Consider the following 26,821-nt stretch of genomic DNA (forward strand, 5'->3'; position numbering starts at 1 on the left):
TTCTAGGATCTTGCATCTGTCACATAGTGGACTGACCTCCGGATATATTCCTGACAGTTTGGTTTTTGATAGATGAGCTCTGTGAACAACTTTGAATTGGAGAAGAGTGTGACGAGCACAAAAAGATGATTTATTCACCAGTTCTAAAATAGTTTTCCAATTGTTCTCAGACAGGGAGATGCCAAGGTCTTCTTCCCAATCCTGTTTGTGTTTATCTGTAGGTTTCTGTGTCAATTCAGAGAGGCCAGAATAGATTTCAGAAATAAATCCCTTCTTCGTTGGGTTCATAGAAAGAATCTCGTCTCATATTTTCCTTTCCTTAACAGTTTGAGGTGACAATTTAGATGAAATGTAGTGTCTTGCTTGTAAGTATCTGAAGAAGTTTGACCTGTAAAGATTATATTTTGTTCTTAGTTGTTCAAAAGAGAGAACGGTGTTGTCTTTAATAATGTCTCTAAAGTAAACTAATCCCTTCTCGTGCCATTCCTTGAAGGCTGAATCCTGCATGGAAGGTTCAAAGAGATGGTTTGAGAATATAGGGCTGAGAAGAGAAAAACGATTAAGTTTGAAATGTTTTCTAAATTGAGACCAAATTCTGAGGGAGTGTTTAACTATGGGATTTGAAATTGATTTACCAGAAGTTGTTGGTAACTCGGAGCCCAAAAAAGGCTGGCAGTGATATTTGGTCGCTTGTCTGTGACTCTAGTTCTACCCAAGCTGGCTTTTCGCTCTGTTTGTGGTAGAAGGTCCAGGAGGTCCGACAGCGCAGGTTCGCGGCCCAATAGTAAAGTCGGAAGTTGGGAAGAGCTAAACCACCTAAAGTCTTTGCTTTCTGAAGATGAGTCTTGTTAAGGCGGGCGTGTTTGCCGTTCCATAGGTAGGATGATATCAGAGAATCCAAATGCTGAAAAAATGAGGCTGGCAGGAATATTGGAAGATTCTGGAAAAGATATAAGAATTTGGGTAAGACTGTCATTTTTACTGAATTAACCTACCAATAAGTGTCAGGGAGAGTGGGGACCACTTAGCCAAGGTCTGTTTAATTTCCGCTGTCAAAGTTAAAAAGTTTTCTTTGAATAACTCTTTAGATTTTCGCGTAACCATTATACCTAAATATGAGAAATTGTTTTCTGCTATCTTGAAAGGCAGCTTGGATATTAAGTCAGAGTCGTTTTTATTTCATAGAAATAGCTCACTCTTTTGTACATTCAATTTATGTCCTGAGAGTTTGCCAAATGCTTTTAAAAGGGACAAAGCCAAAGGCAGAGAGGTGATGGGGTCTGAGATATAGAGCAGGAGGTCGTCTGCATATAATGACACTTTGTGTTCTGTGTTTCCTCCTCGGATCCCAGACACCTCATTACAGTCACGCAGGGCTGTGGCCAGAGGTTCTATGGCCAGGTCAAATAGCAGAGGACTCAGAGGGCCCCCCTGACGAGTTCCTCTACCAAGTTCAAACTGCGTGGACTGTTGTGAGTTTGTACGGATGGAGGCTGTCGGTCGCTTATAAAGCAGTTTAATCATTGAGATGAACCGTCCTAAAGTTTGCTGACGACACCGCGGTGATAGGATGCATCACCGCGGTGAACGAAGCGGCCTACAGGACAGAGGTGGACAGTCTGGTTTCCTGGTGTGAGGACAACAACCTCACCCTCAACACAGACAAGACAAAGGAGATGATAGTGGACATGAGGAAGGAGAGGAGACCTCACCAACCACTGTTTATCCGGGATCTTGAAGTGGAGCGGGTGAGCAGCTTTAAGTACCTCGGGGTCCACATCACTGAGGACTTAACGTGGGCCACCAACACAACACAGCTGGTCAAGAAGGCACAGCAACGGCTGTACTTTCTGAGGAGGCTGAGGAAGTTTGGCATGTCGACAAAGATCCTCAGAAACTTCTACAGCTGTGTCGTGGAGAGCAGTCTGACCAACTGCATCACTGCGTGGTACGGCAGCTCTACGGCCATGGACCGCAAACGTCTGCAGAGAGTGGTTAAGACAGCGGAGAGGATCACCAGGTCTCCACTGCCCTCTCTGCACAGCATCTACCACCACAGAGTCCACAGGAGAGCTGCCACCATCATCAAGGACAGTTCCCACCCACAACATGGACTGTTTACACTCCTGCCCTCGGGACGCAGGTACAGGAGTGCAAAATGCAGGACCACACGCCTGAGAAACTCTTTCTACCCCACTGCAATAAGAATCATGAACAGCTGAACACTGCACTGTTGTCACTTTAAATCCATCACATGTACAGTTCCCCTACCTCTCTTATATTATTATTTTTTATTGTTATTTTATCTTGACTTTTTTTGTTATGTATATTTATTTTTATTTTTTTGTTATGCCGATATTTGTGGAGGGACGGCAAAGAAAGAATTTCATTGCATAGGGAAACGTGTTTCTCGATGTATATGACAATAAACACTTTGAATTGAATTGAAGTGAATGAAGTTATGACCAAAAGCAAATGTTTCTAAGACTGCAAATAGGTAATCCCACTCTACACGGTCAAAGGCCTTTTCGGCATCTAAAGAGACAACACACTCTGGAGCCTCTCCCGGAGTAAAGGATGTCAAGCAGTCGTCGAATGTTAAAATAGGAATTTCTGCCTCTAATAAATCCAGTCTGGTCAGTAGATATTATTGTAGGGAGTATGTTTTCTAGTCTGTGTGCCAGGACTTTTGCCAGTATTTTTGTGTCAGTGTTGAGTAGGGAGATGGGCCTGTACGAGGCACAATCAGTTAGGTCTTTATCTTTTTTGCCGATGAGGGTGATGCAGGCCTCTGAAAATGATGGTGGAAGGTGGCCGAGGCGACAGGAGTCGGTTAGAACCACGCACAAATGCGGGCTGAGAGTTGACGAGAACTTCTTATAAAACTCGGCTGGGAAGCCATCGGGACCTTTCCAGACTGTAGTGAGCAAATGGCCAACTCAATTTCTGATTGTTTGATGGGCTCCTCCAGTATCTTCATGCCCTCTCTAGAAACTGTTGGCATGTTAAGGGAATTTAAAAAGTTCTTTATTTTGTCATGGTCCGTTTGATGTTCTGAGGAGTATAATTTGAAATAATAATCTTTCAATTCTCTGTTGATCTGTGTGTGGTCAGATGTTAGTTTGCCTGTCGCAGTTTGGATTCTAGAAATATTTTGTTGTGCTTTTAGTCCCTTTAATTGGTTGGCCAGTATCTTATCTGATTTTTCTCCGTGCATGTAAAACAATGTTTTATTTTTGAGTAAAAGGTTTTCAGCTGAATGTGTTGTTGGCAAGTCGAATTTGGTTTTAGCTTCAATTCGTTTTTTAATAAATGTCGGGATCTTTAAATTTAGAGTATTGTTGGTCAAGGTCATGGATAGACTTTTCTAAGTGAGATTTTTCTTGAGAAGATGTTGGTTTCAACCGTGCCGTGAATGAGATACTGTGACAAGATGGCGCCGCACGAGCAGCAGCTGGTTACAACAGCTCCCTCTTTCTTCTTACTTTTTATTACACTTTTTCCTTTTTTTTGGCGTCTTTTTCATTTTTTCTTTAGAGTGGTCGGATCTTGTTGCCGTTGTGCACAAAACGAGACCACTTTTACAACTTTTGCATACGGTTTTCTGCTATTTTCGTCACTTTTGGGAACTCCGTCGGCAGACACGCTCAGCGGGTCTATTGTTTACACAAGGGATCAGCTGTTGGGGTTGCGCAACACCGCTCTCTCTCTCAGCGCGGAATGGACGATTCCCGTGGAAATCAAGAGAAAAAGACGCGGATGCAGAGCAGGTCGGATGAAACAAGAGAAGAAACGTAGGTTCCATCCCTTTATTCCATCGATCATCATGGGAAATGTACGTTCGATCGTGAATAAAACGGACGAGCTCGCTGCGCTGACCCGGCATCAGAGAGACTTCCAGGAGAGCAGCCTTCTATGTTTCACGGAGACCTGGCTGACGGAGAAGATCCCAGACTCTGTTGTTTCCCTGGAGGGGTTCAAGATGGTGCGTGCGGACCGGGACATGGATGGAAAGAGGAGAGGAGGAGGAGTGGCGGTGTTTATTAATGAGAGATGGAGCGATCCCGCTCATGTCTCCATTAAAGAACAAGTGTGCACTAAGGACATAGAGTTCGTTGCGGTGGGCATCCGCCCGTATTACATCCCGAGGGAGTTCTCACATGTGATTGTGTTCACTGTTTACATTCCTCCCTCTGCGGACGCAGCCGCAGCGAGCGAGAGGCTGAGCGCCTCAGTGTCGGACCTGCAGCTCAAACACCCGAACTCTCTCCTGCTCATTAACGGAGATTTCAACCATGCCTCACTTTCCTCCATTCTTCCCACTTTCACACAATACGTGAAGTGCCACACCCGGGAGGACAAGACTCTGGACCTTTTATATGCAAACGTAAAAGGTGCCTACACCTCCACCGCCCTGCCCCCCCTCGGCCGCTCTGATCACAACCTGATACGTCTGCGACCTGAATACACTCCCATGGTGAGGAGACAGCCTGCACAGAAAAGAACTGTTAAGATGTGGAATGATGAAGCCAAGGAGAGGCTGAGAGACTGCTTTGAGTCTACAGACTGGAGCGTGTTCTCTCATGGTGATGACATCGACACCTTCAATGACCATTCCACAGATTACATAAAGTTCTGTGAGGGCAACGTCACACCGACCCGCAAGGTGCGGTGCTTTGCCAACACCAAGCCATGGGTGACCCCTCAACTTCAAGTTCTGCTGAACAAGAAGAAGAGGGTGTTTGCTTCAGGGAGCAGAGAGGAGCTTAAGGAGGTCCAGCGTGAACTCAAGAAGGCGATCAGGATGGCCAAGGACGAATACAAGGGGAAACTGGAGGAGCAACTGGCGCAGGGCAACACTAGGGATGTGTGGAAAGGCCTGAAGAACATCTCAGGTCATGGCCAGAGTGGAGCCAGAGCCACAGCAGGGGGAGACCAAAGATGGGCCACTGAACTGAACCAGTATTTCAACCGGTTTGATCAGGGCCCCCCTCCCCCCTCCACCTCTGCCCCTCACTCTTCACAAAGCTGTTTTTCCCCTGCTTCAGCCCCCTCCCCCCAACTGTTCTCACCTCCAAGCCACCTTTCTCCACCCCAACAAGCCCTACTGCCTCAGCTGCCCAACCCCCCACAGCCACCTCTCTCTGTTACATCGGAACAGGTGAGGAGAGAATTAAGGCGACTGAAGATCAGGAAAGCTGCTGGACCAGATGGACTCAGCCCCAGACTGCTCAGGGATTGTGCTGATCAACTTTGTGAGTTGGTCACACACATCTTCAACCTGAGCCTCAAACTGGAGAAGGTCCCGGTCCAGTGGAAGACCTCCTGTGTGGTTCCGGTTCCCAAGGCGGTACATGCGAAGGAGCCGAGCCACTTCAGACCAGTCGCCCTGACCTCCCATCTGATGAAGACCTTGGAGAGGCTGGTACTCCGCGAGCTACGCACGACGGTGAGCTCTGCGTTGGATCCGCTGCAGTTCGCCTACAGGCCAAAGATGGGGGTGGATGACGCCGTCATCTACCTGCAGCACCGGGCACTGTCTCATCTGGAAGCCGCCGGTAGCACTGTGAGAGTCATGTTCTTTGACTTCTCAAGTGCTTTCAACACCATCCAGCCGGCGCTGCTAAGGAAAAAGATGGAGGACGCAGGAGTTGGGACACAGCTGGCAGCATGGACGATAGACTACCTCACCAACAGGCCGCAGTATGTGAGGCTGCAGGACTGCAGGTCTGAGGTGACCATCTGCAGCACCGGGGTGCCTCAAGGGACAGTGCTGTCACCTTTCCTTTTTTCCCTCTACACGGCGGACTTTACCTATGACTCCAGCAGCTGTCACCTCCAGAAGTTTTCTGACGACTCGGCCATTGTGGGCTGCGTGTCTGGGGGGGGTGAGCTGGAGTACAGGTCAGTCATCAAGGACTTTGTTGACTGGTGTGAGAGCAACTACCTTTGCTTAAACACCGGGAAGACAAGGGAGATGGTGATTGACTTCAGGAAAAAGTCCCCACCACATCAACCGGTGAGCATCCAGGGCTCGGACATTGAGCTGGTGGACAGCTTCAAATACCTGGGTGTTCACCTCAACAATAAACTGAACTGGTCCACACACATCAACGCCGTGTACAAGAAGGGCCGAAGTCGCCTCCACCTCCTGGGGAGACTGAGGTCCTTCGGAGTGTGCAGACCACTTTTAAGGACCTTTTATGACTCTGTGGTAGCCTCTGCTATCCACTACGCTGTGGTCTGCTGGGGAGCAGGCAGCACGGACCGGGACAGGAAGAGACTGAACAGGCTGGTCACGAGGGCCGGCTCTGTCCTGGGCCGCTCGCTGGACTCGGTGGAGGAGGTGGGAGAGAGGAGGACACTCTCCAGACTCTCCTCCATCAGGGACAACGCTCTCCACCCACTGCACCTGACCGTGGAGGAGCAGCTCCTTCAGTGGCTCAGGCACCCCCAGTGTAGGACGGAGCGTTATAGAAGGTCCTTCATCCCAACTGGTGTCAGGATATTTAACTCTCTACTTTAAATATCCTGGTGCTAATCCGTAGTGTGTTTTTCTTCTCGTGTGTTTTTTATTTTTTATTTTTTTCTCCGTTTTTATTTTTATTCTATTTTATTTTGTTAATAGTGTTAAATTTCTAATTTTGTAAATAATTGTATATTCTTAAGATCGTTTTTATTTTTATTTTGTATTATCTCTTTTATTATTTCTTTTCCCTTGCACTTTATTTTTTTAAACTGCGCTGTTGTGAAAGTGTGTTTCCCTCTGGATGAATAAAGCCTTTCTATTCTATTCTATTCTATTCTAAATATATTAGATTGTTTTGTCCATTATATATACTGTGTTTATACAACATGTACCTTTCAATGTAAAACATATTTAATACAAATCTTAAAAAAAAAAAGATTTACAGTGTGTCTGTGTGATTGTGTGTATATGTGTGTGTGTGTGTGTGTGCGTGTGTGTGTGCGTGTGTGTGTGCGGGTGTGTGTGCGTGTGTGTGTATATGTGTGTGTGTGTGTGTCTGTGTGTGTGTGTGTGTGCGCGTGTGTGTGTGTGTGTGTCTGTGTGTGTGTGTGGGAGTGTGTATGTGTGTGTGTGTCTGTGTGTGTGCGTCTGTGTGTGCGTGTGTGTGTGTGTGTGCGTGTGTATATGTGTGTGTGTGTGTGTGCGTGTGTGTGTGTATATGTGTGTGTGTGCGTGTGTGTATATGTGTGTGAGTGTGTGTATATGTGTGTGTGATTGTGTGTATGTGTGTGTGTGTGTATATGTGTGCGTGTGTATATGTGTGTGTGTGCGTGTGTGAGTGTGTGTGTGTGGGAGTGTGTGCGTGTGTGTGTGTGTGTGTGTGCGTGTGTGTGTATGTGTGTGTGTGTGTGTGTATGTGTGTGTGTGTGAGTGTGTGTGTGTGTCTGTGTGATTGTGTGTATATGTGTGTGTGTGTGTGTGTGCGTGTGTGTATGTGTGAGTGTGTGTGTGCATGTGTGTGTATGTGTGTGTGTGTGGGTGTGTGTGTATGTGTGTGTGCGTGTGTGTGTGTGTGTGTGTGTGTGTCTGTGGGTGCGTCTGTGTGTGTGTTTGCGTGTGTATATGTGTGTGTGTGTGATATGTGTGTGTGTGTGATTGAGTGTATGTGTGTGTGTGTGTGTGTGTGTATATGTGTGTGTGATATGTGTGTGTGTGTGATTGAGTGTATGTGTGTGTGTGTGTGTGTGTGTGTGTGTGATATGTGTGTGTGTGTGATTGAGTGTATGTGTGTGTGTGTGTGTGTGTGTGTGTGTGTTAGAATCAAGGTGTGTCTTTGTCCTGAACAACAGGTGTTTTCCAGGAAGTTTAATAATGTGGATCAACAGGTTGGAGCAGATCGTGGCAGAGACTTGTGACTGAGACTATAAAAGAGTTCACCTGTGAAGGAGTGTTTCAGTCGCAGAGACATGGAGACTAGAGTTGATCTGAGATCTTGTTCCATCTGTCTGGATCTACTGAAGGATCCAGTCTCTCTTCACTGTGGACACAACTACTGTAAGATCTGTGTTGAAGGTCACTGGCAGGAGAAGAACATCTACGAGTGTCCTCAGTGCAGACGGAGCTTCAGCGAGAGACCTGTCCTCCAGAAGAACACTGTGTTAGCAGAGTTAGTGGAGGAGCTGAAGAAGACTGGAGCAGCTGAGGACCTCTGCTCTGCTGGACCTGAAGATGTGACCTGTGACGCCTGCACTGGGAGGAAGATGAAAGCCCTCAAGTCCTGTCTGATGTGTCTGGTCTCCTACTGTGACCTTCACCTCCAGACTCATCGAGAAGCTCCGGCCTTCAGGACACACAAGCTGGTCCAGCCGTCCAAGCAGCTCCAGGAGATGATCTGCTCTGAACACGAGGAGGAGAAGAAGATGTTCTGTCGTTCTGATCAGCAGGTCATCTGTCATCTCTGTGCTGAGGACCAACACAAAGATCATGACATCGTTTCGACCACAGCAGAGAGGAGGGAGAGAGACAAAGACCTGGATCAGAGTCTAGGAAGGATCCAGCAGAAGATCCAGAAGAGAGAGAAGGAAGTGAAGCTGCTCCAGCAGGAGCAGAAGAACATCAGAGTCTCTGCTGAGGAAGCAGTGAAGGACAGTCAGGAGACCCTCGTCCAGATGATCCAGATGATCCAGAGAAGAATGCCTGACGTGGAGCAGAAGATCAGATCTCTGCAGGAGACTGAAGACGCTCGAGTCCGAGGACTTCAGGAGCAGCTGGAGCAGGAGATCTCTGAGCTGAAGAAGAAAGAGGCTGAGCTGCAGCAGCTGTCACTCACCGACAGTCACACCATCTTCCTGCAGAACCTGACCTCACTCTCAGAGGTCAGTGAAGACACGACCTCACTCTCAGAGGTCAGTGAAGACACGACCTCACTCTCAGAGGTCAGTGAAGACACGACCTCACTCTCAGAGGTCAGTGAAGACACGACCTCCTCCACGACCCTTGAGCAAACTCACCGTCGCTTCCAGGAAGTAACAGCAGCCGTGTCAGCCTGCAGAGACCAAGTCCAGGACCTTCTGAGAGACATGTGGACCAACATCTCCATGATGTTCCTTCCAGAGACCAGAGAGCAGTTCCTCACACACTCACAGGACATCACTCTGGATCCAAACACTGCAAACTCATGGTTGATGTTGTCTGAAGGAAACAAGAAAGTGACAAACATGGAAGAACGTCAGCCTCGTCCTGATCATCCAGACAGATTCAAAAATTATTGTTATCAGGTCTTGAGTCAAGAGTCTCTGACTGGACGTTGTTACTGGGAGGTGAAGAGAACAGAAGGAGATGTTGATGTATCAGTTTCATACAAGAACATCAGCAGATCAGGAATAGAAAGTATATTTGGATGGAATGACAAATCTTGGAGTTTATATTGTTACGACTCTGGTTGTTTATTTACACACAACAACATCAGAACTGAAGTCTCCAGAGTCAGACCCTCCACAGTGGGGGTGAACCTGGATCACTCTGCAGGTCTTCTGTCCTTCTACAGCGTCTCTGAGACCATGACTCTCCTCCACAGAGTCCAGACCAGCTTCTCTCAACCTCTTCATGCTGGAGTCTATGTTTGGTCCTCGTGTGAGTTTGTGAAGCTGAAGTAGACGCCAGTGAGATTGTGAGTCTCCAGGAGTGACATCATCACATGAAGCTTCAATGTTTGGATGAACGTCTCTGAGAACGTTTGTCGTTTGTGCCGCAGTGAAGACACAGTGACGTCATGTGACTGGATTAGAACCTCTGTGATTGGATTGTTCCTGATGATGACGAGTCTTCTTTAAATCTTCTTTAATAAACACCTTCATGATCCGGTGATGATGGCAGCAGTCGTTACTCAAGTACTCCACAGTACTACAAATATATCCTGGTTACTACAGTATCTCATTGGATGTTATTGAATAATGAATTGATGAATTGATGTACATTTGTTTGATTCAATATTACAGTCTGAAAGGAATTGGATTTTGTGAAAAAAAGATTTTCTCCAAAGAAGTAAAGATGAAAGTTCAACACAAACTATATCTTGTATCAGAGAAACCAGATCCTTGGATTCAGTGTTATGTTGAGTTATGCTGTATTTTAAAAATGTACATATAGAAACATTGATTTTTATTCACTCAAATCTCCTCTTAAAACACACTTTTATTCTCTTTTAACACAGCGTGAGACTCTGAGCTGTTTTTAGTGCTTTTGACTTGTTTTATTGGACATTGTTTTATTTTTGTGTTTTAACTGCTTTCTTAGTACTTTCATGTCATTGTACTACACTTTGTATCGACTGTTGTTTTTAAAGTGTTTTATCAATAAACTTGATTGATTGATTATTTGTTCTTATTGAAATGTTAATCTAAATCAATGAATTATCTTTTTGAATCATTTATTCTAAATATATCAATATATAGATTATATATATATTTGACACATTGAGTTCAATATTCTAATTCCAATAATTCAAAAACACATTTTCTAAATGCAATATTCTTTGTTTTATTCAATATAACATCGACATCTTTATATGTACTTTCTTACACCTATCGTTCTAAGATCACAATCAAAACTACTTTTATTGTTGTAAACACAAGCGTGGATATTATGTGGTGACAACACAAAAGTACATGTTAATAATGAATTAATTAATACAAATAACACAAAATTACATGTTAATAATGAATTAATTAATACAAATAACACAAAAGTACATGTTAATAATGAATTAATTAATACAAATAACACAAAAGTACATGTTAATAATGAATTAATTAATACAAACAACACAAAAGTACATGTTAATAATGAATTAATTAATACAAATAACACAAAAGTACATGTTAATAATGAATTAATTAATACAAATAACACAAAAGTACATGTTAATAATGAATTAATTAATACAAATAACACAAAAGTACATGTTAATAATGAATTAATTAATACAAATAACACAAAATTAGTGCAACAGTCCATACTTTCCATTTTGCACATTTTCTGCACTTTATACATAATTACATTTTTATTTAGGTTTAACGTTGTTTTTTTTTACTGTTGGTGGAACAATTCACTAGCAATTGAAATAATAATAATTCTGGTTCTGATGTATAAACATGTTTTTGTATAGAATATAAGTCTTAATTAAGAAGATAAATATGTTAGATTATTTTGTCCATTATATATATTATATATATTTATATACAAAATGTACCTTTCAATGTAAAACATATTTAATTCAAATCTTAAAAAAGCTTTAAAATAGTAACATTTCAAGAATAAAATTCAAAGTGTCAACATTTGAAACATGAAAGCGTTCAATATTCTGACACTGATTGACTTCCGTCCTCAAGTTTGAACTAATGTTTCTTATTCTCTCTGTGAACGATCAACACACTGTGGTGTGTTCAGAGGATGATGTTGTGAACTTAACAATATGTTCCGTTACTATGAATCACAAGCAGAAAACTATAAACAAATATAAAAAATAATAATAATTGGAATGAATTAAAAACATTAATTTTTTTGAAAAATGAGACATTGCCATAAAATGTCATATAAATAAATAATGAATGAGTGATATTAGTTCCATTAAAATGTGTATTATTCATATAGAATATTACAATTTTTTTGTTTTTTTCAATAATTCAAAATGTTATTTTTGAGTTCTGAGGTACTTGATCAACTTCGAAATACACCACTATTATACTATTTTACACTATTATACCTACATGTTTACATTTAATTAAAAAAACGTACTGAGTATATTGAGTTCATCAAAATATTGTATTCATTTTTGGAATAAAAATATAAAACTTTACGTGTAAAATTTGAAAATGATTCGCTTTAAAAAAACACACGTACTACCAAGACCTCTCACACTTACTATCAAACTTGCTCACATCTACTTTCAAACTCTTTATTAGCACTTAATAGTACGTGTATAAGTACTTGATTGTACGTATACGAGTATTTGATCGTGAGTGTAAGAGATCTTGTAAATAAGTGCATGAGGACTTGATAGTAAGTGTGACAGATCTAGTAGTGCGTGTAAGAGAACTTGATTACACAGGATGCCGCCCCTTTTTTAAGCAACTTCAAAATAAAGTTGTTAAATCAATACTTCATCTCCGGCAGTTTAATACAAATGTTTGGATTGTCATGTTATTTTTGACATGATCACTTTATTTAATGATATCGCAGCATTAATAACACAATTATTAAACCTTTCTGCTGATGTTCATCATATCCTCCTGAAGTCCGTCTAAGCTGTCATGTTTATGTTCTTCCTGTTTTATTTTGAAGGTGGTTTTCCGTTTGTATGTGTCCTGTGTTTTCCTTTGACAGACGCTGGCAGGTGCGCGGCTGGTGATGATTGAGTGGCGGGTTCTTCCTATTGATAAGGAGCATCTCTACCCGGAAGAACTCGCCAGAGTATTGCGTTTCCCTTCGATCTCGCTCCTCGCCTTTAAATCAGAACTTTGATGATCCTTTGGAGACTCCTGACGTTGTCAGCACTTTTATTTACTCACGTGAGTCTTTTTGTTTTAGTTGCTGTTGGGACCCCGATCTCCAGCCGTGCCCTGCCTTCGTCCCGAGTGTGATGTTATGAGTATAATAACATGTGAACTCCATTACCCAGCATGCCACAGCAGTGAGGCGCATGCGTGGAAGCCCCGCCTGTTGGTCTGTTCAAGGTAGCAAGAGAATGGTTCCATGTTAGTAAAGAATCAAGTTTATATTAACAAACCAGATATCACGCCTCGTCTGCTCATTGAAGCTTGACCGAAGACAACACATGGTGTCAGAAGTGGCCGTGAGCAGCTTCGGACGGAAGATTTGCCACGGAAAGAGGAAGAAAAAGTTTCCGGTCGCGTGAGTGCTACGGGCTAATAAAGCTACATGCTAACAGAGTTTGCTTCGGTGTGTGATGGCTGCGAGCGGCAGAAGAAGTAAAGCGAGGACGAGGGACGGATCGAACAAGTAGAAGAGGATCTCGTACCTGTATTGGAGGATAACCAGCACCAGGAGAGGGCTGTGTAAGTCCCGATACCCCGACGTGCAGTCATGGATAAGCTTAGTCCACCAACTTCCATGCAAATGACTGGGAACCTTGCTGATGACTGGAAGCGTTTCAAGCAACGATTTAATATATATCTAGCAGCAAGCGGAGCTGGGGGTGATGATGAAAAACTGAAAGCTCACATTCTTTTGCATGTTATGGGAGAAGATGCATTGGACATATATAATAGCTTTCAGCTGAATGAAGCTAATCTGACTTTGACAGAGCTAATGACAAATAAAACGGATAAAACCGGAGTCCGTTTCCGTCGCTCCAACACGACGTCACCTCCGGGTCTTAATACTTTGCTTTATGGAGAAAAAAGGATCAATTCAGAGTGTACGGTCGTTTATTCACCGCTTCAAAACAAACAAACATACAAACTTTTACGATCGATCGGACTCGCTCTTTGCCGGCAGCTGTACAGGTCGATAGCTCCGGGAAAGACGGTCCTGGGTTATGGGTCTTCTCTATATTTAAGGGAAAGTTTCCTGTCCAGGGGGCGTCTGTTCCGGGGCAGTGGTTCTTTGATGTTAGTTCCTGTCTCGAGTCACCTGGAGAGCAACATCCTTGCTTCCCTGTTGTGTGGGCGGATTCCTTTGTCTTCCAGCCCCCCTTTTTTGGGTGTGTTCCGTGTTGCCCTTTTGTTTCACGTCCACAGGTGTGAACAGAGCAGACAGACAGTCCTTCATTAAATCGCTGAATAATCTCTAGTCTGTTTCAAGCTACCCTTGAGACAGTGTATATCAGTATGAAAGTGAAATGTTGGTTGTGAATGTGTATTTAAACTTTTAAGCTCTTAGATGAGGCTAGTATTTTATACTCTATATTTTGATCATCTTTTTAGCATTAATTTAACTTATGGCGTATACGTATAGTGTAGAATAATTTCCAATCTAACACAAAGTTTGAAGAATACTTTGTGCCTAGACAGAACGTGACTTTTGAGAGGTACACGTTTTTCACCCATGACCAAAAGCAAGGCGTACTATTTGACCAGTACTTAGCAGAGCTTCACACGCTAAGCAAGACATGTGAATTCGGCCCCTTAAGAGACTCATTAGTGAGAGACAGGGTCGTTTGTGGAACAGTGGATAATGCACTCAGAGAAAGACTGCTCAGAGAGTCAGGACTGACACTAGACAAGTGTGTCAGTATGTGCAGAGCAGCTGAAACCACTCGAGCACAAGCAAAAGAGCTTCGGAGAGGTGAGACAACTGTGCATTCAATAAATAAAGAACAATGGAAAAAGAAAACAGTTACCAAACAGAGAGACCAAAATGAGAAATCAACTGAGTTCAAATGGGGTAAATGTGGAGGCAGCCACAAGCCAAGATCTTGTCCTGCATTTGTAAAATCCCGTAACAACTGTGGAAGGAGCAATCACTATGCTAAATGTTGCAAAGCAGCTCTAAAACAAAAAGTTCACACAGTCGATGAGGGAGAAGAGGAGTATGATGAGTTTATTGTGGATGTGGCGCAAGCTTGTACAACTGAAAAAGAGGAATGGATTGTGCCTATTGAGGTGAATAAAACAATAATACCATTCAAGTTAGACACAGGTGCTCATGTAAACCTGCTGTCATTGGAAGACTACAAAACACTGACAGTAAAGAGCAAAATTCATCCTTTAAAAACAAAAATCACTGGATACACCGGAGAACGTTCCTATTAAAGGCGGATGCATCGCAACCTTCAAACACAAGGGGCGGCAGATAAGAGCACAGCTTCTGATCGTGGATATGAGCGTACAACCAATCCTGGGACTCAGTGCATGTACAAAGCTCAGTCTGGTCAAAAGAGTGTTTGTTGTGACATCACCAGGTACTGCAAATGATCATGACTCACTCATGGAGGAGTATAAAGACTGTTTCGAAGGACTTGGATGTCTACCTGGAAAACATAAGATACGTGTGGATGAAGGTGTGTCTCCTGTTGTGCATCTCTGCAGGAAAGTCCCGTTTGCCCTGCGGGAAAAACTGAAAGAGGAACTAGCGCGCATGGAAAAATTAGAGGTCATCAAGAAAATAGATGAACCAACGGAATGGGTCAGCTCGCTGGTTATTGTGCAAAAGAAAACAGGTGCTCTAAGGATTTGTTTGGATCCTAGGGATTTCAACAGAGCAATCAGAAGAGAACACTTTAAGTTACCAACCAGAGAAGAAATCATGGCACAGTTTGCTGGAGCTACATGGTTCAGTAAACTAGATGCTTCGTCAGGTTTCTGGCAACTGAGGCTAGACGAGCAGAGTTCGAGACTGTGTACGTTCAACACCCTGGAGGGCAGGTACAGGTTTCTTCGTCTGCCGTACGGTATCTTGTCAGCGCCTGAAGTATACCATAAGACTATTCACATGATTTTTGAGCACATTCCAGGAGTAGAGACGATGATGGACGATGTTATTGTCTGGGGGGCTACTCAAGAAGAACACGACGAAAGACTGAGACAAGTGCTAGACAAGACAAGAGAAGTTCATCTGAAACTTAACAAAGACAAATGTGAGTTTGGTGTAAAAACACTTACCTTTGTGGGAGATGTTCTCAGTGAATAGGGGGTGAAGCCTGACCCGAGAAAAACATCAGCGATCAACAACATGGAAAGACCAAACAATAAAGATGAGGTCAGACGGTTTTTAGGGATGGTCACCTATCTCGCCAAGTTTGTCCCACAGTTGTCAACACGGTCGGCACCTCTCAGGAGTCTTCTCGAACAAAAGAATGAATGGATCTGGTCCCATGAGCAGGAACAATGTTTTGTGAAACTGAAAGAGACTCTCACACAGGAACCCGTGCTAAAGTTCTATGACCCAAAGAAGAGTACCAGGATCTCAGCAGACGCGTCACAGTACGGCCTGGGAGCAGTGGCTACCTGTCGCTTATGCATCCAGAGCCTTGACAAGCGCCGAGTCCAGGTACGCTCAAATGGAAAAAGAACTGTTAGCGAGTTTGTATGCATGTGAGCGTTTTCATCAATATGTGTATGGTCAATCTTTTGAGGTAGAAACTGACCATAAACCTTTAGTGTCCATCATGGCCAAACCTCTAAATAACTGTCCTGCACGGATACAGCGCATGCTGATCAGGCTGCAAAAGTACGACATGATATACACACAAGGAAAATACATGTTCACCGCCGACACCTTGTCTAGAGCAGTGGATAAAGAGGAACCTGCAGACTGTGAGAACAGTGCAGACATACAGGCATATGTGGACATGATTGTGACGTCTCTGCCAGTAACTGCAGACAGAACGGAACAAATACGAAGAGAGACTAACGCAGATGAAACAATGAAAGAACTCAAGAGCACAGTACAGAAAGGCTGGCCTGGAAACAAAAAGGATTGCCCTGTGCAAATACAAGACTACTGTAGGGCAGAGCTCACAGTGGTGGATGACATGGTGTTGAAAGGGAGCAAATACGTTATTCCATCCTCACTACGTAAACAAATGCTCCAAAAGATTCACGAAGGCCACCTTGGAGAAGTCAAGTGTAAACGCAGGGCTAGAGAAGTGATGTACTGGCCGAGAATCAATTTAGATATAAGCCAGACGACAGTGTCATGTGAACTGTGTCGCACCTACAGGCCAAGACAACAAGCTGAGCCGCTGATGATGCATCCAGTGCCCCGCAGACCCTACTACAAGGTTGGCACTGACCTGTTTGACTGTGATGGTAAGAGTTACATAGTGGTCACCGACTATTTCTCAAACTATCCTGAAGTTGGAGCGCTGCAGTCAACATCAAGCAAAGCAGTTATCAGCTACCTCAAGACTGTCTTCGCTAGACATGGTGTCCCATGTGAACTGTTGTCGGATAATTTGCCCCAGTTTTCTAGCTGCGAGTTTGCTGCCTTTGCCAAAGAATGGGGGTTTCAACACTCTACATCAGGGATGTCAAAGTCAATCACACCGAGGGCCAAAAAAACAAATGTGCTACAAGCCGAAGGCCGGACTGGTTCAATGTTTATTAAAACATATCGAAATGATTGCACATAGCCTATTGAACCAAGACCTAACACAGTGTACATTATTTAATGATTAAATGAATATGGCAATATTTTGTTATGGCTCTGTCAGTAACTTCAAGGGAAAACATTTTCAACAGCCAAACAGCGAAAAATTAAATTGTTTTTAAAAACAAAATGTGTTTCTTAATATCAAGATAAATGCATAAATAAAAGTGCATGCATTATAAACTGAAAATGTATTATTGTGCTGCTCTATGTGTCATGAGTCGAGCAGGACAGGAGACCCAGATGCGGAAGTGCGAATAATCCTTCGGAGGAATAGCTCAGAATAAAGTCTTTTAATGATCCAAACGGTCGGAACGGACCGGAACAAAAAACAAAACAGACGCTCGGGACGGAGGCAGGGCACGGCTGGAGATCGGGGTCTCGAACAGCAACTAAAAACAAAAAGACAAAAAGACTCACGTGAGTAAAGTAAAGAGCTGACAACGTCAGGGGTTCTCAAAAGATCGTTCATTCAGAACACGAGCACGTAGAGATCTGAGATGCCAACCTGGTCAGGAAACTGAATACTCTGGCGAGTTCTTCCGGTTAGAGATGCTCCTTATCTGTGGGAAGAACCCGCCACTCAATCATCACCAGCCGCGCACCTGCCAGCGTCTGTCAAGACAAAACAGAGGAACACGTACAAAAAACGGAAACACACCTTCAAACTAAAATAAATAAAAAAATCAAATCAGTTGTATTCTTTCTCATGGCTCTTATCTGCAATTTTCCCTGAGTCCACAAAAATTATGGCACACAGACAAAACAATACTTCCTTCAAAGAAAAATCACGTCTTGTAGAAACAAATGTAAACATGTAACTGAATTAAAAAACTGAAAATATGTTACTGCTCTGTGATGCTCACTTGTCTGAGGCTGAGCCTGATACTTGGAGGTGTCTCATCTTTTGTACAAGTTCATCAATGTTCGGGGTTAGGCTCTGAGCTGAGGAAATCCTCAGGATTGAGTGAAGGTGATTATCAGTAAGACGACTCCTCTGTGATGTTTTGTTTAGCTTCATCAAAGAGAACAGTTGTTCACACAGGTATGTGCTGCCAAACATGGAGAGCGTCCGAGCGGCTTGGATGCGCAACTGGGGCATTGTGTCGGGGATAGAACGTGAAAACTCGGCAGCACCCACTCTCTCATATTTTTCCTTCAGTGTGTCATTGCACTGTATCTCAATCGACTCCATTTGTAGATTTGGTGGTGCGCTTTCTACATCAACTGCAAAAGGATTGCTGAGCAGTTCAAACCTGCTTTTTTGGGCTTCAAAGTCAGCAAATCGGCGTCGGAAGTCGGCGGCAAGTATGCTGAGTTTATCGGCAAACTGTGCACACGGGAACACGGTGGTAGAGAGCTTCTCTTTCATGGTCTGGCAGCTGGAAAAGTGGCTTAAGTTTTCTTTCCGCATCTGCGTCTCCCACAGACTCAGCTTGGTTTTAAAGGCCTTCACTGTACTGTACATATCAGAGATGACACGTCCCCGTCCCTGCAGCTGCAGATTCATCACATTCAGATGGCTCGTGATGTCGCAGAGAAATGCCATTTCACACAGGAAAGTTTCATCTCGGAGCTCTGTTGTGTCTTTCCCCTTGCTTTCCATGAACAGACAGATCTCCTCACGCAGCTCAAAACATCTTTGAAGCACCTTTCCCCGGCTTAGCCATCGCACCTCTGTGTGATACGGCAAGTCACCATACTCTGTATCTAACTCCTGCTGTATCTAGCAGCATGACAGCAAAGGATAGGGCTAAACTGGACAGCCTTATTAAGAAGGCCGGTTACGTCCTAGGGCGCCCCCTGGATCCTGTGGAGGAAGTGACTGGAGGGAGGATGCGGAGCAAGCTGGGCTCCATGAGGAGGAACTTGTCTCACCCTCTCCAGCACACACTGAGGGCATTGAGGAGCTCCATCAGTGATAGGATGCTCCATCCCAGGTGTGTGAGGGAGAGGTACTGCAGTACCTCCTGCTGCCATCAGACTCCACAACAAGAACACACCAAGATAACTATATAACTGCACCTCTTGTTATTTATGTAAATATGATTGTGTATATATTATATAACGCAGATTTATCTTTTATTCTATTTAGATTTTCTTTCTCGTTTTTATTTCTGGGTGTTTTTATTTCTCTTGCTGTTGTTAAACCGAATTTCCCCTCGCGGGACTAATAAAGGTTTTCTGATTCTGATTCTGATTCTCCAGAAATGCCTTGAACTGGCGGTGATTTAAACCTTTGGCTCTGATGAAGTTAACTGCTCGCGTTATGGTGCTCATTACATGCTCCATTTTCAAGGCTTTGCCACACAACGACTCCTGGTGTATGATGCAGTGATACGCTGTTAGCTCATCTGTGACGTTTTCCTCCCGCATCCTTGCCACCAAACCACTCCTGTGCCCACACATTGCGGGTGCTCCGTCTGTGGTTAATCCCACGAGTTTTTCCCAAGGCAGCCCCATCTCATTTACACATCTGGATACCTCTTCATACAGATCTTGTCCTGTAGTTGTGCCATGCATAGGACGTAATGCCAAAAACTCTTCTGTTATGCTCAGACTGGAGTCTACTCCACGGACAAAAATTGACAACTGGGCAATGTCTGATGTGTCCGTGCTCTCATCCACAGCAAGAGAATATGTGATGAAATCTTTTCCCTTTCTCACAAGCTGTTCTTTTATGTTGGTGGAAAGCTGGTCTACGCGCTCAGCAACGGTATTTCTGCTCAGGCTCACGTTTGCGAATAGTTGTCTTTTGTCTGGGCACACTGCGTCACAAACTTCAAGCATACAGTTTTTGATAAACTCTCCTTCTGCAAAGGGCCGGGCTGATGTTGCGACCTCTTTTGCCACAATAAAGCTAGCCTTGACAGCAGCCTAGCAGCCTCACTTTGTGATTTAGCATATGTGAACATAGCCTGTCTGGACTTAAGGCCTCGTTTTAATTCTTCCACCTTCTGTAGCTTTTGTTCATATTCCATATTCTTGTCTTTGTCTGTGTGTTTCTTAGACGTTTGATAGTGCCTTCTTAAATTGAATTCTTTCATTACAGCCACACTTTCTCCACACAGAAGACACACAGGTTTGCCTTTTACCTCCGTAAACATGTACTCTGCCTCCCACCTGTCCTGAAACCCCCTGTTCTCAGCGTCCACCTTCCGTTTAGCCATTTTTGAGGAGGGGGGTATCAGAAAGTTGACCTCTGCTCTGACTACTGATGAATAATGAAGCCGCTTGTGCGCGCTGCAGTGACTTCGCGGGCTACCGTTGCATTGTGGGAAATGTAGTGTTGGTGCGTGCAAAACACCAGCGGACGGCTGTGGCCTGCGGGCCGGTTGTAATAGTAATTAAATATCATCCAGGGGGCCATAAATAATCAATTAGCGGGCCAGATCTGGCCCGCGGGCCTTGACTTTGACATATGTGCTCTACATCGAGTCCAACCTATCCAAAGTCAAACGGCTTGGCAGAAAGCTCTGTAAAGACAGTAAAAACAATGATGAAGAAAGCAGAGGACAGAGAGGACTTTCAGACAAGTTTACTGATTTACCGGAGTACACCTCTACAGAATGGACTGTCACCAGCCCAAATGCTGATGGGTAGACGCATTCGCTCCAACCTACCAGTAAATGAGGACCTGCTGACGCCGAAAAATTCACACAAAGTCAGAAACGCAAGGGAGGAACAAAAAGTGAAACAAAAACAGCTGTATGACAGAACTGCTAAACACCTGGCTATGCTGAAGCGAGGAGACGTAGTGCGACTCAGAGACATCTCTACAGGTGCATGGAGACAAAAAGGACGGGTGGAGGAGGAAGTTGCCCCACGCTCCTACAGGATCCAGACAGAGAGTGGATTTTCGCTGAGAAGGAACCGCACGGATCTTTAACGACAGCTGACTGAAAAGGACACTACAGCTCAGGAAATGGTTCATCAGGACACGGCGGAATCTACAGAGTCAACTAACAGTGGGACTGACCACACCGACTGTAATCTGACAGCAGCGTCTGCGTCGCCAGCTGTTGAAAGACTGTCCAGACCTGTAAGACATGTTCAGCCCCTAAGAGGCTGATCGAGAGTTGCTAAGGACTCTTGTTTACAAGTTGCTAGACGAAAAAGCAACATGGACGTTTAAGTTCAAAGAAATGTTAATGTAAAAAAAAAAAGAAAAAATGTTGACATGATTCTAGGTGTGTTATGATGCTTAGAAAGTTTGCACTTTATTATTTTTCTATTGCAGAAAAAGTGGTTAAATAGAAAAGTTGTTTACAAGTAAAGTTACGATAAAGATTGAAAATAATGATAAATACCAAGGTAAGAAAAAAGCATGGCTTTGTTTTAAGAGGTATATATCATTTATTTTATAGGGGGAAAGATGTGATGTTATGAGTATAATAACATGTGAACTCCATTACCCAGCATGCCACAGCAGTGAGGCGCATGCGTGGAAGCCCCGCCTGTTGGTCTGTTCAAGGTAGCAAGAGAATGGTTCCATGTTAGTAAAGAATCAAGTTTATATTAACAAACCAGATATCACGCCTCGTCTGCTCATTGAAGCTTGACCGAAGACAACACACCGAGTGCCTGTTTGTTTTTGTTCCTATTCATTCCTATTACGGATCGTTTTGGATTTATTAAAGACTTTCTTCTGAACTTCTCCTCCGTGGATATATTGACTTCCGCATCTGGGTCTCCTGCCCTGATCGGATCGTGACATAAGCGCCTGACTTTTTATAAACCAGTGGAGCCTGAAGAGTGAATTCAACGCTCGGAAGATGAGCATGTAAGTTGTTTTATTACTATTATTATTATTACTATAGACTTTTATACTATTGCAGCGATATTATTGCTTTCGCTAGGAACCTTTTTGCATGTTTCCGTAGGACCGTTACTTGTGTGACACCAGTGAAAACAGTTTAACACGCTTTAAAAGTTTGTTTCTCCAGTTAATGTTACACGTTTGGATCTGAATGTGTTCGTGAAGAAGTGAGTTTCATAAAGTAGCAGTTTGTGTTTGTAGAATGTTATCTTTGTTTTATCTAGACGAGTGTTTGTTTATGTTTGTTTCATGTTTAGACGAGTGTTTGTTTATGTTTGTTTCATGTTTAGACGAGTGTTTGTTTACGTTTGTTTCATATTTAGACGAGTGTTTGTTTATGTTTGTTTCATGTTTAGACGAGTGTTTGTTTATGTTTGTTTCATATTTAGACGAGTGTTTATTTACGTTTGTTTCATATTTAGACGAGTGTTTGTTTATGTTTGTTTCATATTTAGACGAGTGTTTGTTTACGTTTGTTTCATATTTAGACGAGTGTTTGTTTACGTTTGTTTAATATTTAGACGAGTGTTTGTTTATGTTTGTTTCATGTTTAGACGAGTGTTTGTTTATGTTTGTTTCATATTTAGACGAGTGTTTGTTTACGTTTGTTTAATATTTAGACGAGTGTTTGTTTATGTTTGTTTCATATTTAGACGAGTGTTTGTTTACGTTTGTTTCATATTTAGACGAGTGTTTGTTTATGTTTGTTTCATATTTAGACGAGTGTTTGTTTACGTTTGTTTCATATTTAGACGAGTGTTTGTTTACGTTTGTTTCATATTTAGACGAGTGTTTGTTTACGTTTGTTTCATATTTAGACGAGTGTTTGTTTATGTTTGTTTCATATTTAGACGAGTGTTTGTTTACGTTTGTTTCATATTTAGACGAGTGTTTGTTTATGTTTGTTTCATATTTAGACGAGTGTTTGTTTACGTTTGTTTAATATTTAGACGAGTGTTTGTTTACGTTTGTTTAATATTTAGACGAGTGTTTGTTTATGTTTGTTTCATATTTAGACGAGTGTTTGTTTACGTTTGTTTCATATTTAGACGAGTGTTTGTTTATGTTTGTTTCATATTTAGACGAGTGTTTGTTTATGTTTGTTTCATATTTAGACGAGTGTTTGTTTACGTTTGTTTCATATTTAGACGAGTGTTTGTTTATGTTTGTTTCATATTTAGACGAGTGTTTGTTTATGTTTGTTTCATATTTAGACGAGTGTTTGTTTACGTTTGTTTCATATTTAGACGAGTGTTTGTTTACGTTTGTTTAATATTTAGACGAGTGTTTGTTTATGTTTGTTTCATATTTAGACGAGTGTTTGTTTACGTTTGTTTCATATTTAGACGAGTGTTTGTTTACGTTTGTTTCATATTTAGACGAGTGTTTGTTTATGTTTGTTTCATATTTAGACGAGTGTTTGTTTACGTTTGTTTCATATTTAGACGAGTGTTTGTTTATGTTTGTTTCATATTTAGACGAGTGTTTGTTTACGTTTGTTTAATATTTAGACGAGTGTTTGTTTACGTTTGTTTAATATTTAGACGAGTGTTTGTTTATGTTTGTTTCATATTTAGACGAGTGTTTGTTTACGTTTGTTTCATATTTAGACGAGTGTTTGTTTATGTTTGTTTCATATTTAGACGAGTGTTTGTTTATGTTTGTTTCATATTTAGACGAGTGTTTGTTTACGTTTGTTTCATATTTAGACGAGTGTTTGTTTATGTTTGTTTCATATTTAGACGAGTGTTTGTTTATGTTTGTTTCATATTTAGACGAGTGTTTGTTTACGTTTGTTTCATATTTAGACGAGTGTTTGTTTATGTTTGTTTCATATTTAGACGAGTGTTTGTTTACGTTTGTTTCATATTTAGACGAGTGTTTGTTTACGTTTGTTTCATATTTAGACGAGTGTTTGTTTACGTTTGTTTAATATTTAGACGAGTGTTTGTTTACGTTTGTTTAATATTTAGACGAGTGTTTGTTTACGTTTGTTTAATATTTAGACGAGTGTTTGTTTACGTTTGTTTCATATTTAGACGAGTGTTTGTTTATGTTTGTTTAATATTTAGACGAGTGTTTGTTTACGTTTGTTTCATATTTAGACGAGTGTTTGTTTACGTTTGTTTCATATTTAGACGAGTGTTTGTTTACGTTTGTTTAATATTTAGACGAGTGTTTGTTTACGTTTGTTTCATATTTAGACGAGTGTTTGTTTACGTTTGTTTAATATTTAGACTTGTGTTTGTTTACGTTTGTTTAATATTTAGACGAGTGTTTGTTTACGTTTGTTTAATATTTAGACTTGTGTTTGTTTACGTTTGTTTAATATTTAGACGAGTGTTTGTTTACGTTTGTTTAATATTTAGACGAGTGTTTGTTTACGTTTGTTTCATATTTAGACGAATGTTTGTTTACGTTTGTTTAATATTTAGACGAGTGTTTGTTTACGTTTGTTTAATATTTAGACGAGTGTTTGTTTACGTTTGTTTAATATTTAGACGAGTGTTTGTTTACGTTTGTTTCATATTTAGACGAGTGTTTGTTTACGTTTGTTTCATATTTAGACGAGTGTTTGTTTACGTTTGTTTCATATTTAGACGAGTGTTTGTTTACGTTTGTTTCATATTTAGACGAGTGTTTGTTTACGTTTGTTTAATATTTAGACGAGTGTTTGTTTACGTTTGTTTCATATTTAGACGAGTGTTTGTTTACGTTTGTTTCATATTTAGACGAGTGTTTGTTTACGTTTGTTTCATATTTAGACGAGTGTTTGTTTACGTTTGTTTAATATTTAGACGAGTGTTTGTTTACGTTTGTTTCATATTTAGACGAGTGTTTGTTTACGTTTGTTTAATATTTAGACGAGTGTTTGTTTACGTTTGTTTCATATTTAGACGAGTGTTTGTTTACGTTTGTTTCATATTTAGACGAGTGTTTGTTTACGTTTGTTTCATATTTAGACGAGTGTTTGTTTACGTTTGTTTCATATTTAGACGAGTGTTTGTTTACGTTTGTTTCATATTTAGACGAGTGTTTGTTTACGTTTGTTTCATATTTAGACGAGTGTTTGTTTACGTTTGTTTCATATTTAGACGAGTGTTTGTTTACGTTTGTTTAATATTTAGACGAGTGTTTGTTTACGTTTGTTTCATATTTAGACGAGTGTTTGTTTACGTTTGTTTAATATTTAGACTTGTGTTTGTTTACGTTTGTTTAATATTTAGACGAGTGTTTGTTTACGTTTGTTTAATATTTATACTTGTGTTTGTTTACGTTTGTTTAATATTTAGACGAGTGTTTGTTTACGTTTGTTTAATATTTAGACGAGTGTTTGTTTACGTTTGTTTCATATTTAGACGAATGTTTGTTTACGTTTGTTTAATATTTAGACGAGTGTTTGTTTACGTTTGTTTAATATTTAGACGAGTGTTTGTTTACGTTTGTTTCATATTTAGACGAGTGTTTGTTTACGTTTGTTTCATATTTAGACGAGTGTTTGTTTACGTTTGTTTCATATTTAGACGAGTGTTTGTTTACGTTTGTTTAATATTTAGACGAGTGTTTGTTTACGTTTGTTTAATATTTAGACGAGTGTTTGTTTACGTTTGTTTAATATTTAGACGAGTGTTTGTTTACGTTTGTTTCATATTTAGACGAGTGTTTGTTTACGTTTGTTTCATATTTAGACCAGTGTTTGTTTATGTTTGTTTCATATTTAGACCAGTGTTTGTTTACGTTTGTTTCATATTTAGACGAGTGTTTGTTTATGTTTGTTTCATATTTAGACGAGTGTTTGTTTACGTTTGTTTCATATTTAGACGAGTGTTTGTTTACGTTTGTTTCATATTTAGACGAGTGTTTGTTTATGTTTGTTTCATATTTAGACCAGTGTTTGTTTACGTTTGTTTCATATTTAGACGAGTGTTTGTTTACGTTTGTTTCATATTTAGACCAGTGTTTGTTTACGTTTGTTTCATATTTAGACCAGTGTTTGTTTACGTTTGTTTAATATTTAGACGAGTGTTTGTTTACGTTTGTTTCATATTTAGACCAGTGTTTGTTTACGTTTGTTTCATAATTAGACGAGTGTTTGTTTACGTTTGTTTAATATTTAGACGAGTGTTTGTTTACGTTTGTTTCATATTTAGACGAGTGTTTGTTTACGTTTGTTTAATATTTAGACGAGTGTTTGTTTACGTTTGTTTCATATTTAGACCAGTGTTTGTTTACGTTTGTTTCATATTTGGACGAGTGTTTGTTTACGTTTGTTTCATATTTGGACGAGTGTTTGTTTACGTTTGTTTAATATTTAGACGAGTGTTTGTTTATGTTTGTTTCATATTTAGACCAGTGTTTGTTTACGTTTGTTTCATATTTAGACGAGTGTTTGTTTACGTTTGTTTCATATTTAGACGAGTGTTTGTTTACGTTTGTTTAATATTTAGACGAGTGTTTGTTTACGTTTGTTTCATATTTAGACCAGTGTTTGTTTACGTTTGTTTCATAATTAGACGAGTGTTTGTTTACGTTTGTTTAATATTTAGACGAGTGTTTGTTTACGTTTGTTTCATATTTAGACGAGTGTTTGTTTACGTTTGTTTAATATTTAGACGAGTGTTTGTTTACGTTTGTTTCATATTTAGACCAGTGTTTGTTTACGTTTGTTTAATATTTAGACCAGTGTTTGTTTACGTTTGTTTAATATTTAGACGAGTGTTTGTTTACGTTTGTTTCATATTTAGACGAGTGTTTGTTTACGTTTGTTTCATATTTAGACGAGTGTTTGTTTACGTTTGTTTCATATTTAGACGAGTGTTTGTTTACGTTTGTTTCATATTTAGACGAGTGTTTGTTTACGTTTGTTTCATATTTAGACGAGTGTTTGTTTACGTTTGTTTCATATTTAGACGAGTGTTTGT

The 26,821-nt window shown here is 41.1% G+C and overlaps 1 protein-coding gene and 1 pseudogene across 1 annotated transcript; one reads left to right on the forward strand and one right to left on the reverse strand.

Annotated features, from left to right (window-relative positions):
• Positions 1 to 7,899: 7,899 nt before the first annotated feature.
• Positions 7,900 to 10,293, forward strand: LOC148085057 (tripartite motif-containing protein 16-like). The gene has a single exon (XM_087782086.1). It carries the CDS (start codon positions 7,936 to 7,938, stop codon positions 9,622 to 9,624), a length of 1,689 nt encoding a protein of 562 aa, XP_087638212.1. The 5' UTR covers positions 7,900 to 7,935; the 3' UTR covers positions 9,625 to 10,293.
• Positions 10,294 to 17,942: 7,649 nt separating this feature from the next.
• On the reverse strand, positions 17,943 to 20,250 carry LOC148085058 (general transcription factor II-I repeat domain-containing protein 2-like; annotated as a pseudogene).
• Positions 20,251 to 26,821: the final 6,571 nt, after the last annotated feature.

This window comes from Callionymus lyra, chromosome 2 (genome assembly GCF_982586985.1).
Source record: "Callionymus lyra chromosome 2, fCalLyr1.hap1.1, whole genome shotgun sequence".
In the NCBI taxonomy this organism is placed as follows: Eukaryota; Metazoa; Chordata; class Actinopteri; order Syngnathiformes; family Callionymidae; genus Callionymus; species Callionymus lyra.